This window comes from Galeopterus variegatus, unplaced genomic scaffold (genome assembly GCF_000696425.1).
Source record: "Galeopterus variegatus unplaced genomic scaffold, G_variegatus-3.0.2 Scaffold1632, whole genome shotgun sequence".
NCBI lineage: Eukaryota > Metazoa > Chordata > Mammalia > Dermoptera > Cynocephalidae > Galeopterus > Galeopterus variegatus.
In genome coordinates this window covers 53,765-65,200 of record NW_007727743.1, presented here as the reverse complement: position 1 = coordinate 65,200, position 11,436 = coordinate 53,765, and the positions used below count along the sequence as shown (strand labels likewise).

Below are 11,436 nucleotides of genomic sequence, written 5' to 3'. Positions count from 1 at the left end.
AAGGGAGCCTGACTAAATTATCCTATTTTCCCCACACTACTTTTCTTTCATAAAAAATGCAATACAATATCATTGTCCAAAGATTTTTTTCTTTATCTTTTCCTTGCAGTGAAAGTGAGAGAGACTTAAGCTGGAACTAAAGTAAAGGACCGATCATATGTTTTCCTTCATTTCCTCCCCAAAACATGCTAAAATGATAGTAAAAGATATTAAAAAGTGCCATTTAAAGAAAACAGAAGAAGAAATGATAGAGGACAGAGACTTCAACAAATTCGGGGGAATTGGAAAGTCACTGATGGAGAAGAGTGAACTGACTTAGCAAAGTGAGGAATGCTCTAACTCAAGTTCCTGCAAAGGGAATTACAGAGGAAGAGAGACAATCTGAACCCAGGCACTCAGCACTTGGTAGTATCAGGAACCACAGAAGGAAGGTATGTGGAACAGGGCTGGAAATAGAGAGAATGATTGAAAATTTACGAGGGTACTTCAAAAAGTTCTATACTTTTTTGAAGTTGTTACAACAAGCAAATGGAAAGGACATTCTTGGGTGGGAGGGGAGAGAGGGAGGAGGGAGAGAGGTGTCGGTGATGGGCCATAATAATCTAATACATTGTATATTGACAAAATAAAAATTTAACGAAAAAAAAAAAGTTCATAGAAAGATTCATATTATCTTTTAATTTTATTTTTCCACAAACTTTTTGAAGTACCCTTGTATGTATAGAAAAGTTGAGACACCAAGTTCCCTTCCCCACCACTCCTCTTACCCCAGATCCCTATCCCAAAGCCAGGAACCTGGAGGTTTGTTGTCTGTACAAACTGCATCACAGAAGATTCAGACTGACATGCAAGGCAAAATAGAGGATTAGGGGGATGAAACAGAAAAGAATATTCATTAAATCAGCAGTATCAGTCCCACCTAGGAAACTTGTTAGAAATGCAAATTCTCCAGCTCACCCCAAGCCTACTTTTGAGGGCAGACTCTAAAATGGCCCTTATTTATAGCTTTGTATAATCCCCTCCTCTTAAATAACTTGCTTCTAACCAATAGAATATCTCTTAACATTCTATTTCACTTCTTTGATTAAGTTATAAGAGATTGTTAACATCTTCTGTCTTGCTAGCTGATTTGCTCTATTACATTCAGTTTGTATGCTTTGATGAAGCATACAGCCATGCTGGAGAAGCCTATACACTAAGAAACAAGGATGGCCACCAGCCAATAGCCAAGTAGGAACTGAGGCCCTCGGTCCAACTACCCTCAAGGAACTGAATTGTGCCAACAACCACAAGAGCTTAAAAATGGATCCTTTCCTAGTCCAGCCTTCAGATGAGACCCCAGTCCTGGCCAACACCTTGATTTCAGCCTATGAAAGATGCTGTAAGAAGACCTGGCTAAGCCATGTCCAATTCCTGACATACAGAACTACTAGATTTGGATTTCCAATCAAGATGGTGGAATAGACAGTACCCCGCATCACCCTCTCCCACAATCAACCAATTTACAACTATTAAAAAGCAACAAACTGCCAAGCTGAGGCTGCTAGAGCTCAGGGGAAGAGGAAGAGAGACCTATGGAGTTCATGAAGGCAGGAGAAGCCATGATGAGAGAAAGAAAGGACTGCTCTGTTTTGAGCCACAGCCATTTTAAGGCTGGCCCTGGTGAGCACATGGAGCAAGAACTGGCAAAAGCTGTAGCTGTGCCCTTTGTATGAAGTTGCTTAGAAGCTGCAAGGGAGAAGAGGGCCCTAGTGGCCCCCAGGTCAGCAAAACCACTTACAGGGTTCCTGTGAACCCACATAGGAATAAGGAGCCACATGCAACTGAAAAGGGAGCCACTCAGAGGTTGGTGAGTCACTGCAACGGACTGGTGCATGGCCCATCCCATGGGAAGTGTTTGGAGTGTGGGCAGTGGAGGAAGATGGACCCACCTGGGGTACGCTTGGGCACAGCATGAACAGCTCATTTGCCCTGCAATCAGCATAGGCCCACTCAGGGGAGACTGATCAGAAATATAAAACTGCAGGGGGTGCAGTTTGCTGAAAAGACACAGGCCCAGACCAGAGTTTCCACACAACTCACATGTATTGGACCTCACAAGACCCAGAAGGGCTTACAAGGTCAACAATTAAAGTCCGAGCTGCACAAAAAGCCTTCCCCAGGGAATCAGCAGCAAAGCAGCAATTTAGCTCAACCACAGGACTCAAGTGCTAGTCCCCACAGGGACTTCCTCCATTTTAGAAGTAATCAAAGGACAAATTATTTCCAGTGCAAGAGTTTAAGTGGTGGGAATAGCAAATAATCTAATACAGAATTTAAAGAAAAAACAAAAAACCCACAGATCAGAGACAAAGTTGTGATATTAACCAGTAAAGGTCTACTACCACCAAAGAACACCTATAAAACCTAGAAGGACTGAAAGCCCCTGGTGGGGGAGGGCCAAGGGCCTCAGCCATGCTCCCTTGACATCTGCATCCAGCCGAGCAACAACCACTTAGCTGCTGCCGAAATCTCCCCAGGCCCCCAAGCCAGGGTGGTGGGGGGCCGAGGGTCTCAGCCATGCTCCCACAACATCCACATCCAACCCACCTATGACCACCAAGCCACTGCTGGAAACACCCCAGGCTCCCAGGTTGGAGGGGGGCCAAGGGCCTCAGCCATGCCCCCCCAAAGTCCACATCCAGCCAAGCCATGGCTGAGCTGCTGCCAGAAGCCCTCCAGGCTCTCCTGTTGGAATGAGGGGGGTGCCATGAGTCTCAACCATGACCCCCTTCCTCTTCCTCCCATCCTATCCTCCTTCCCCTTCCTCTCAATTACCACAAACTGGGTAGCTTAAAACAAGAGAAATTTATTCTCTCATGATTTGGAGACCTGAAGTCCAAAATCAAGGTGTCAGTAGGACTGCACTCCCGCTGAAAGCTTTATGGGAGTTATGCCTCTTCCAGCTTCTGATGGCTGTCAGCATTCTTTGGCTTCCCAGGCTTATGGCTACATGGCTCCTTTGCCTCTATCTTCACATCATCTTCTCCTAGGTGTCTCACATCTCTTTCTGTCTTTCTCTTATAAGGACACTTGTCATTAGATTTAGGGCCCACCTGGATAATTCAGGATGATCTCATCTCAAGGTCCTTAACTTGATTACATATGCAAAAACTTTTTCCAAAGAAGGTAATATTCATTCTTTTACCATACAAGGTAATAAAATATTCACAAATTCCAGGGACTAGGATGCGGACATGTTTTGGAAGGCCATCATTCAACCCACTACAGGAGGTATGTATAAGAAGGGCTTCAGTTTACATAAGAGGAGGAAAGTGGGGTAAGGTTCACAGAGAATGCCTAATCCAGTGTCCTTCCTACCTTAATGGATAGTAGATAAATCAACTTTTCAGTGCTTACTGTTTAAACTGAATGGCCCAGCCTATAGTTCATTTTAGAACTAGCTCCAAGAACTATCAAAGAATAGTCAGCTTGTCCATATTGCCAAATACACATAGTTCACTCATCTGACAAAAAGAAACCAGTGGCTATGCTTCTAAGGGGCCTGACACAATTCACCCCTGCTGCCCCCACTGAATAGTCTTGCTGTCTCTGTTGTTTATCTTATCTTCTCTAACATAAACTAGAAGTCATAGGCAGAAAAATGACAAGAATATATCTGAAGACTAATGGATTTTCAAGTGGTGCCTTAACAACAAATATAGCTGAAATAATCTTATAACTTAGTGAATGACAAAAAAGATAAACAGTACTCATATATCTCAAAGTTTAGAAATTCCCTGAAGTAAAGTGGATTGCTTGGCTTGATTGTATATATTTTTACTGATACAATTATAGGAATACAAACCTTGCAGGTTGCAGGTAGCTTTCAAGAAACTTTGCCTGTTTTTGAAATTCTGAACTTTTCTGTGTTCTTGGAGATCAGCAGACATGTGAATTTCTGAATCTGTTTTTTCTTTTCTCTCCTCACAATTTTTTATAGTGCCTTCATCTTCACTGATATTATTAGTTACATCCTCATCTGAAACACAAATATTTTACAATATCAGTGTTGTAGTTCTCCTTTCTGGTTACATGACTAGAAAAGAAAATTCAGACTTTTATAGAGTTTCTGTTCCAAGCTTGACTGTTTAAAGGAATGAAAACTCTTAAAATATTTTTTATATAACAAACATAAAGTTTGCTGGTTGTAACTCTAAGGGCAATACAATGAATAGTTGAAATCAAAGGCAGTAACAATTTCCTGCAATGAAAATATTGTTAGGTTTCGTGGTACTAAATGCTATATGTATTTTTAAAAAACAGAAAAATTAATAGATACACTGTTTATTAACTTCTATCAGTATCAATTTAGTGACCATCTTTGATAATAACAGTTTTACTTTCCAGAAAAACACTTTTACTTGATTATTAGGTTTAGCAGCATCCCAAATCATGTCCTTATTCTTGTCAGTTTGGGCCTATGCTGAGTGGAATTCAGTTAAGAATTTCTATAAAATAAGTAAATCTATAGGAAATGTATACGAATTGAGCATTACTATTAATACCTGGTTTGTGAGAAATTTCCTTCTCTTCTCTTTGACTAAGTTGTGAGATGTTGGTCAATTCTTTATTCATACTGTCAGTGGAATAAAAATCTGTATTATGTATAGTCTCATTCTCTGGAAGGTCTTGTATCCTTTTTTCAACTTTAGTTGTTTCTCTTACTTGAGAATGAACAACTGTAGATAAAGGCCCATTTGAAGAACTTGTTTTTTGGACTTTGTCATTGTAATTCCTTTTAATGTCTTGTTTCTTTGGCACCTTTTCCACAATATTTGTATCTGTTTGATTCATTAAAGAAGTTGGTGCTGTGGGGCTATGATCCTGAGACTCTTTGAATAGCTTCACATGACCAGTCAACTTTGAAACTTCATGTGTTGAAAGTGTTCTTGTACAAGCCAGAAAAGTTTGCTCAGGATTACCAAGTGAGTGATCAAAAGGAGTTCCACATATGCATTGTTCATAATTTGCAACATGTTCAGAAATGACATTATGTGAATCAGAAAAACTAACAGCTTCCTGTTGTGCAAGCATGGTTAGGCTGCCTGCTTTTAATTCATTTTCCAATGAAAAATGGTCTTCAGAAGGTAAAAAATGTTGAAAATCCATTTCTTCTCTATTTGCTGTATTTTCTTTATAGTGGCTTTTGCGATCTGTAAAACATATTACCTTTGTTGATGTTACAGCCTTCTCAGCGGTACAGCAACTACCGTCATCATCATCATCAGTATTTTCCTTTATAAAAGATGGGAAAGAATTTTCCTTTTTATTATTAAGGCTCTCATGTTTTTTACCTGAGTGATTATTTTCATGAGATTTATAAGGGCTACTGTGTTGTTCTTGGTGAGTGTGAGGCTGCTCATCTTCAGTAACAAGTGGTAACTTGATTTCTTTATGTAATGAAAGTCCTGAGAAAGAAACAGCTTCAGTTTGGTCAATGGATTCTAATTCTAAGAACTGTATTTCTTGACTATCTGATAAACCTAGGTTCTGGCTATGTGTCTCTTTAGAAACTGAACAAGCCTCAATATTGTTACTTAATCCATTTTTCAGGCTTGACAGAGTTGAGCTAGAAGGTTCACATGACTCTTCTGGAAGGTCATCAAGGGTTTGGAGAACATGCTGCTGACAAGTAACAAGTCTGTTTATTGTCCTGGAAGAAGAGACAACTATTGACTTTCTTGGATTGCAGTCTCCATCATCTGCTTGAATCCTTTTATGTAGTCTGTTTCTTCTTCCTTTACCTTTAGATGTATTTGTGCTGGGATCTTTGATATTAAGCAGATTGCCCTTTCTGAGTCCTGTAGAATATATTTGGTTAAGAGCTGATTGTTTATGCTTGAATTTACCAAATTTTGTGTTTCTGGGATCTTTCTGGTAATATTCATACACATTGTCTTTACTTATAAATAAACCCTCTTTGCTTTCTTTATCAACTTTTACATGTTCTGGCTTCTGTCTGTTGGAATTTTCATTACAAACAGACCAAATGCGATTTTTGGAACTGAATTTTGGTTTCTGTGGAAACAAAATATATAGTTAGCTTTAATATTCAGCTGTAGTTCTGTACTCAATTTAGTCTGGATTATTGATAAATGAAACTATTATTCCATTCAATTTTATAATTTGATCTAACCACAAGGTCTGTTGGGATATATCCACTCTTATATTTCAGAAAAGTAGAAATGCAAATGAAATAGACTTAGACTCAGTATGTGTACTAATCTTTATTTTCTACTGTACATTTTAATTCCTTTTTGCCAGTATTTTAGCACTATTAATCTCACTAAGCATAATAAAACATTTAATATGCATAATTTTTATGGGTTTTTAAACTAATCAGATAAAAAAACTTTACAGGAATGTTTTAGAAAGTCTCCTCTTCCAAATATTATATAGCTAGAGCTAGAATTAGGAGAGTTTCTTCCTCTGGTATCTGGGAGAACTATAGGTAAGGCAATGGAAGAAGGGATTTAAAAACAAGAAGACAGATATGCGTCTAAGTTGGTCTGTATACAAAGATTATTGTGGGCTGCTAAGATTAAAACAGGAACACTGCTTCCTCTCACTTGCTACAACTCAAATACCAAATGAAGAGTAACTGCCCACCATTCGAAGGTACTTCACAAAGTTCATGAAAAGATTCACATGATCTTTTAATTCTATTTTTCCATAAACTTTTCGATGTACCTTAGTATAAAGTTTGAAGGGATGGACTGACACCTTTGACTCTTATACTGTGCTTAGGTCAGAGGAAATTTAACATGGTTGATAAACCTCAGGCTCCATGAAGAGGAGGAGAAAGGAAATGGTTGCCAATACACTAGTGTGCCCAGATATGCTACATTTACTCAATTGCTTTTCAAACTAATAGCCCAGAACCCTCTGATTCTCATGTAATTGTTCTGGAGTGTCTTAAAAGCAAAGGTGAAGTCACTATTTTTTTTTTGGTGCTTAGGTCAGAGGAAATTTAACATGGTTGATAAACCTCAGGCTCCATGAAGAGGAGGAGAAAGGAAATGGTTGCCAATACACTAGTGTGCCCAGATATGCTACATTTACTCAATTGCTTTTCAAACTAATAGCCCAGAACCCTCTGATTCTCATGTAATTGTTCTGGAGTGTCTTAAAAGCAAAGGTGAAGTCACTATTTGTAACTAATGCTTCAGCAGTCTTTTTCCCTCTGATGATCTATAAAATAACCAGCAACTGCATCCCTATAAAAATGTTTATTACTAAACATACATATACCTTGTGCTGGTGTACATCCTCTATGTCTAACGGGTCAGCACTATTCCTTTGGGCTGTAAACAAAAAGAGAAAATCAATGTAAACATCTTCTGGTGGTCAGACTCCAGATTTCTGAAACCCACAGTCCTTGGTCATGAGAAAAGTAAGTGGAAAGAGTGAAATTATGCAAACATTTCTTATTAAAATTAGCAATATAACATGCCTATAATTTACAATTTCCATATTTATTAGAAACCAAATACTATCATGAGAGAGCTAAAAACATTTCTATAGGAAAAGCAAACAGACCCAACAAAATAACTAATATTAATAATGGGTACTGATCTCAATATTTTTTATTTTCCCAGAAGATATATCCACATATGCCTTTTTCATTCAGAAGATTATGCTACTGAGTGCAAGCTACTTTTATAAGGCAAAAAAATTCTTTCATAATTAGATTAATATCATTTCCTAATAGGTCTGCTTAATGAGGTCTTAGTTTCAATGCTATATTCTCTTCAAAGTGAAATACGTATGCATGGAAAAGGTCACTCACCTTGTTAATGCATAGGGGGAAAAAAACTAGGTTGCTAATAAAAGGAAAGTACTTTAGTGTCTCTTTCATTGGGTCCTTTAAATACTGAAGGTGGAATTATAGTTACCTATATAAGCATTTGCTCACAAAAGATAAAAACCTACAAACAACCCCTTGCACAAAGGAATAGCGGACAGGAAGGAATAAATGAACATCTTAGATGTGATACATAAAGAATACGAAGTTCCTTAAATATATTATAAGCTACGAATGTAAAATATTTTAGCAAGAATATAATTGGATAAGAGAACGATTTATTTCTTGGGAATAATTTTCATTATAACAGTCAGATTATAATGTGCATAACGAAGCCTGACATTCATCCACTGACCTCATTCAGGTGAGGAAAAGCATACAGAATGTCCTTCTAACAAGCAATAGGGCTGGGAGCGCAGCCTATGGAGTCTTACTCCTGAGTTTCAATATTGTCTCATCTGCTTATCAGCTGGGTGATCTTGGGCAAGTTTCTTAATGTCTCTGCTTCCATATAATGTCCATATATGAAAGCTAATAATACTCGCTATCCTAAAGAATTGTTATGCAGATTAACTTATATAGTACATGTAATGAGTTTGAAGGAACTCTTGGGACACAGAAAGTACTCCATTATTATTATTGCTATCATTCTTATTTTCTAAGAACGTAAAGAACACTGTGCCTCCTCCAAACTTTGGTTCTTAAATAAAAGAGTAGAAAAATAATATTCTCTAGGCACCACCTTGTCAGGTATGTTTCCTAAGAGAAACTGAAGAAAGAAAAGGGCTTTTATTTCCTCTCAGTTTTAAGACTTTACATTCTCTAGTATAACCAACTTATACAAATGTAAATTTTGAGGTGGTGAGTTTTGTTGTAGCTGTATTCTTTTCCCTCTGTCACTTTGAGCTCCTGCATGTGCTAGGTACTGTGTTGAGAAATTTTACATACATTGACTCCAGTCTTCGCACTAACAATCCCATTATATCCATGTAGATTAGCTGTATTCTTTTCCCTCTGTCACTTTGAGCTCCTGCATGTGCTAGGTACTGTGTTGAGATATTTTACATACATTGACTCCAGTCTTCGCACTAACAATCCCATTATATCCATGTAGATGATTAGGTGTTAAAAGCCCAAATTTACAATGAGAAAATTGGGGATGTTAATTTACCAATGGCTATAAAGTTAGTAAGAATTAATCCTTGTCCTATACCAAAATAGATGTATTTTACTCTAAGACAGAAAAGAAGCAAATATATTTTATATGAGGAAGGTTCTTTATTCATCATTCGCATAATTAAAAGCTCTTCAACTAGAATTCAAAAATAAATACTGATTGTATAAGCATACAGATATTCTTTTAAGTGAACAAATTTTGCACTTATATTGGAAAGTAGGCTAATAAATAATGACAGATTTTGAATGTTCAGACTCAACAAATATTCAAACCATCTGGTAAAGCATCATAATGCAACCCAGCTTTGTAAATGCTCTCACAAAGGAAGAGTGGGAACTAAGTCCTAAGGAGAAAGGTTTGGGATTGCTTTCCATGAAAGAAATTCCCTTGGGTATGTATAGGTTAGAAGTGAGCATTGGTGAACAGGAGATTCTGGAATTGGAGAAAGGGCTAGAATGCTGGAGAAAGCACTCCCAGAAGAGCAAAAGAAATCATGCGATCATAAAATAGAGAAGTAAAGCAATTAAGCAAATTATTAAAGCAAAAATTTAAAAATATAAATACTTTCTCTCTAACTGGATATTTTATTTGCAATTTTTCATATACTTGAAATATAAATATGGTTGTTTTAATAATCTATCACAATGTGTTTGATACACCTTGCCTCAACAAGTTATGTCTGTCTCTCTTATCTTCTGGTACAATTTGGCTACTAGAGAGAAAGGCTTTTGCTCTAAAGAACCATTAAGTAATTGCCTTTTGGTGGCCTTCAATTATCAATAAAATTCTCTCTTTATTATAAAAGTAGGGTGTTTTGATCCAGCTCTTAATTCTGAGTCAATGGTGTTCTATTATATTTCTTGAGCAAGTAAATGATTTATAAAATAAGTGGCTATAAAATAATAAAATGCATTCATTAGCCACTAGGAAAACCCAGTCTCATGATCCTAGCCAGACTGTTGTATTGCACCTTATTTTCAACAGCATACACACCTAACAATAATTGAAGGAACCGTCTTATATTAAATAGAAACCAGTGGGATGGGAATGTACTTAAATTTCATTTAAAACCATTTAGATCAGGAAAAGATCTTTCCTGATAGACTTCTCAAAGGGTTTGTGTTGACACTTACTCATTAACTATGATATATATGTAACATCTGTCTTGTTATCCTCTTAAATATGCAGAAGTCTGGGTTACATGTCTATTTTCTGTACTCTCACAGGACATAAGCATTTCTTTATTATACATTGTAATTGTTTGCTATCAGTTTCTTATTTATTTTGTTTTATTAGGCTCTAACACTGTTTAGTGCTTGACACACAGCAAGCTCTGAATGAATGAATGAGTGATCATCAAAAAAAAAAAAAAAACCCATAAATTCCAATGGAGGTGGGTTAGCGAGCATCTATTGTTTTGACTGCCAGTACTTGTCCTGATAGGCAGCCAGAGTCCATAGGTTCCTGCTGCCTAGATCTGGAGCTGCTTTTACCCCTGACCTTTTCAAGGCCTGGATCTTTTTCTTTAATTCTTGAGCTGTCCTGCCAAGAAACTCCCTCTTCTGCCTGAAGTAGATTGCTTGTCACCAAAGAACTCTTAAACAAAACTCTTAACACTTGTATCAAAGAACTGATATGGCAGGGATAGCTTTGTTATTTGTGCACAGGAAGACACAGAGATTTAGCCAAGGATGGGTATCCACTGCCAGCCTAAGTTTTGTTCTGATCAGCGACAATTGCAGGACTTGTATGGAGAACCACCCAACTTATGTCTAGGAAGATTCTCAGACTAAACTTTCCTGTGCACAAAGGGGAAATTCCAGTGGCAGAAGCCACTGTTGTTAAAGATAATAATATTTAAAAGACTTTGGGAGAAAATACCTCTTGGGGAATTTTTTATTAAAATATAATTTAATAAACATGAATGAAGCACATACACATCTCTCAAATGGAAAGAATTTATTTTGTTTTTCTTTCAGAGGACTGACACACTATTTATTCAACAAACATTTACTGAAGGCCTGGTATTAGTAGACAAAACAAAGATCCTTTCCTTCTGTTCCTTACTTCTGGAGGAAGAAGACAGAAAACAAAAAATAAGGCAATTGAATTCTAAGGAAACTGAATGAGATACAAGAAAACTCAGCTAGACAGCATGATGAAACGAGGAAAAGTATACAGGACCTGAAAGAGGAAATGTACAAGGAAATCAATGTCCTAAAAAAAAATGTAGCAGAACTTGCCGAACTGAAGAAGTTATTCAGCGAAAAAAAAAACACAATGGAGAGTTTAACAAGCAGGCTAACGGAAGTTGAAGAGAGAACCTCTGAACTTGAAGATGGGCTGTTTGAAATAATACAAGTGGACAAAAAAAATGAAAAAAGAATCAAAGACATTGAAGAAAATCTGAGAT

At 37.2% G+C, this 11,436-nt stretch overlaps 1 protein-coding gene across 1 annotated transcript in view; it reads right to left on the bottom strand.

Annotated features, from left to right (window-relative positions):
* The window catches only part of ANKRD31 (ankyrin repeat domain 31), a 95,844-nt gene that overhangs the window by 41,653 nt on the left and 42,755 nt on the right, over positions 1-11,436 (bottom strand). Inside the window, exons 9-10 of the mRNA XM_008578110.1 lie at positions 7,294-7,346; positions 4,548-6,060 (exon numbers count right to left, since the gene is read on the bottom strand). Coding sequence (XP_008576332.1) covers positions 4,548-6,060; positions 7,294-7,346 — 1,566 coding nt within the window. The remainder of the gene's footprint in view (positions 1-4,547; positions 6,061-7,293; positions 7,347-11,436) is intronic.